Source organism: Xenopus laevis, chromosome 3L (assembly GCF_017654675.1).
Source record: "Xenopus laevis strain J_2021 chromosome 3L, Xenopus_laevis_v10.1, whole genome shotgun sequence".
NCBI lineage: Eukaryota > Metazoa > Chordata > Amphibia > Anura > Pipidae > Xenopus > Xenopus laevis.
In genome coordinates this window covers 40,719,667-40,722,899 of record NC_054375.1, presented here as the reverse complement: position 1 = coordinate 40,722,899, position 3,233 = coordinate 40,719,667, and the positions used below count along the sequence as shown (strand labels likewise).

General features: G+C 38.8%; 1 protein-coding gene across 1 annotated transcript in view; it reads left to right on the top strand.

Moving 5' to 3' along the window:
- LOC121401462 (protein KIBRA-like) overlaps positions 1–2,724 on the top strand; it is a 20,070-nt gene extending 17,346 nt beyond the window's left edge. The window contains exon 3 of the mRNA XM_041586166.1: positions 2,270–2,724. Within this exon, the coding sequence (XP_041442100.1) occupies positions 2,270–2,336 (67 nt within the window). The 3' untranslated portion in view covers positions 2,337–2,724. The remainder of the gene's footprint in view (positions 1–2,269) is intronic.
- Positions 2,725–3,233: the final 509 nt, after the last annotated feature.

The window sequence follows — 3,233 nt, the reverse complement described above, 5'->3', positions numbered from 1 at the left end:
ATACGAATGCAAGCAGATTAGATATGAAGAGCAGCAGCAAAGGATGGAACAGGCTTACGAGGGCAGAGCAGCAAGGGAGCCTTTGGAGTGCAAGTCATCAGGTGAGTCTATGAAAGACAACCTAGGGATTTGTATTATGTAAAGTGCTGTATTTACTATATGCCTCAGGGTGTATGCCAGGAGAACCCAGAATGTACACAAGGGATATAAGAGGAATAAAAAGGAGGCCTTTCACTGAAGTTTTGGCCCTGCTTATTGTATAGTTCTTTACACCTCTATGCCATGTGCGACTATAAAAATACATTTTAAAAAATAAAGACAAATCAAAAGATTAGGTCAATCTTTAACATACAGGTATGGGACCTGTTATTCAGAATGCTCGGGAAACGCGGTTTTCCAGAGAATGGATCTTTTGTAATTTGAATCTTTCATACCTTAAGTCTCTAGAAAATTATGTAAACATTAAATAAAATCCAAATAGGCTGGTTTTGCTTCCAATAAGGATTCATTATATGTTAGTTTGATCAAGTTGGATTATTACAGAGAAAAATTAAATCATGTTTAAAAATTTAGATAAAATGGAGTCTATGGGAGATGGGATTCCGTGATCGGAACTTTCTGGATAATGGTTTCCGGATAACAGATCCCATACCTGTATTAAGAAATGATTTAAAGGTGAAATCCCATTTTAACTTCTTCCAAATAAAACCCTCTCTCCATATATAAAACACTTGTTTTTATTTTGTGTTTATGTTTGAAAAGTCTGTGGTATAATCCTTCTCTACAGTGCAAATCCAGGGGTCTGCTGAGACACTGGTCACGGAAGATGCCAACCAGTAGCTCCTCATATTCTTTAGGCTGAGTTTAAGGACTGTCTCACAAGATACTCTATATACAGACTACAGAAGTCGCAGTACTAGGATGATTAGTCATTTATTCAGATTTGCATTACATGGCAGCTCAGAAACCCAGTATGATTTGCAGTAGGAATCATTAATCAGCTCTGAGCACCAACTTCTATGACAGACAAACCTTACTTTCTGCTTGATGATTTTTGAGGACCCCTAAGGCTTGGCGTCTCACGCTGAGCACATGCAGTGCCACTGACACAAAAAGTTCAGCCGTGTTGACAACTTTGAAAGCCTGGATCATAACAGTTGTGGGACTAATTAACTTGTGTTTAACGGGGACATCCATGGTTGATGGGCTCCCATGACTAAAAAGGTGGCTAACAGGCTTTTCCTGTGAAAAATAGCCATCTTACAAAGTGATGCATTTAACCAGACTTTAGTAAAGCAGCTTTTACAAGAATGTCATAGTAGAAGCTGGAAGGTACAAGCCTACACCTCAATGTTCCAGTCCCTAACTGGCACAGTTAACCAGGGTCCTACCCCAAAAAACGATCTACTTGTCAGTGCCACAGCTTCCCTTTCCTGAAAGACTCTCACCAATTTTCCTAATTTCGACATCCTCCTATCTGGTCTGGCTCTGAAGTCCGTCCTGCCTGTTGACCTTCATAGGCTAAAGAGGGAGTCTGTTGCTCCTCACTGCCTTACAACCTTAAGGGTTGGTGCCACCTGCTGACTGAACTAAATATTACCTTAAAGGAGAAGGAAAGGTTAAAAAAAAGTAAGCTTTTTAGAAAGGTCTATATAAATATACCAGTAAACCCTCAAAGTAATGCTGCTCTGAGTCCTCTGAGTAAAAAAGGATTTCTTTCCTTCTATTGTGTATACATGGACTTCTGTATCAGACTTCCTTCTTTCATCTTAAACCTCTAGGGCTTGTGCTTGGACTTGAGCATGCTCAGTTTGCTCCTCTCCCCCTCCCTCCTTCCCTCCCTGCTGTAATCTGAGCCCGGAGCTATGAGTGGGCAGGATGAGACTCAAGCAGGAAGTTATGTTACACCAAGCTAATATGGCAGCTGCTATCGTAAACAAACAAAACGAGAGCTTCTAGAACTGTTTACTTATAAAAGATAAAGCATTCTACAGAAAAAATATAGTGGTATAGCTTGCACTTTTGTGGTTAATATATTGCCAATAATCTGCCTCAGTAGCTTTCCTTCTTCTTAACTATTTACATGAATTAAGTCTATATTTCACCTTCTTACATCTGGACTGGTAGAGCAAGTTCCAGGGGCAGCTCTCTTCAGCCCCTAACAAAGTGCTCTCTGAGGCAAGGTTTCAGTTTTCCCAATCAGAGAAATTGCAATGGCAAAATCTGTTATATGTGCAGCTCCAATTCATGCATTTGTTTTGTGTTTCAGAGAGAAGATGGCATTTTTCACTCGGCCAAGAACGAACCTACCTACACTCACAGCAGATGATGTTTAATAATCACCATAAAGTATTTTATGTTCTTTTTTTTCGGTTCTGAGCACCACGGCAAAGGAAATGCAGCCTGGTGAAGCTGAAAATGTAATTGTGTGGTGTAATGAAGTTACAGAGTTTCATGTCACATATTATTTTCATTGCAATAACCAGCAGAGTAACACTGGCTTGAGGTACGACAACACAAGTGGACATTTTTATTTTTATCGTCGTGATTACAAAACCAGCATTCCTTTTCCACGTCTGTATAGCTTGTATATTTAGAGCTGTATTTTCAAATGAACCATTTCAGATGTTGTGTGTGTGCAAAGTATAACTTTTGTACAGTCCGCTTCAGAGATTTGTAATGCAATAAAATTCTATTAAAATGGGCTACTAGAAAAAAGGAAAACTTACAGATTCACGCAACTTTTTGGACATTAACTATTTTGTATCGGATGTTTTAGCAAATTCGTGCTATATCATAAATGCTAAATAGACAATTTTATGATATAATACAGTTTGGAATATATTTTGAAATGCACTTACCACATTGTGGCCCCCATGGAAAGACAAATGAAGAAAAAAAATCAGTTACCGGTTCCTTAAATTGGTCTAAAATATTATGTGATGAACATTTTAGTGGTGCATAGTTACGGTCAAATGCAATTTTTGGTAATAAAAGCTTATTTTCAATCCCTGTTTGAATGTGACTTTCTGTTCTGCTGGCATGGGTGGATTCTAGGATTTGGGGTTATAGTTGCCAGATGGCTAATAAGTACCAGTAAGCAGTGGTGGAACAAGAAGTTTGTGCACCCCATTGTGCACAGACACAAAAAAGAAAAATGGCAGTGCACCCAAACATCTAGGAGACCACACGTGCTTTTATATATAGCGAAACACATTTTATTTCCCATTCTG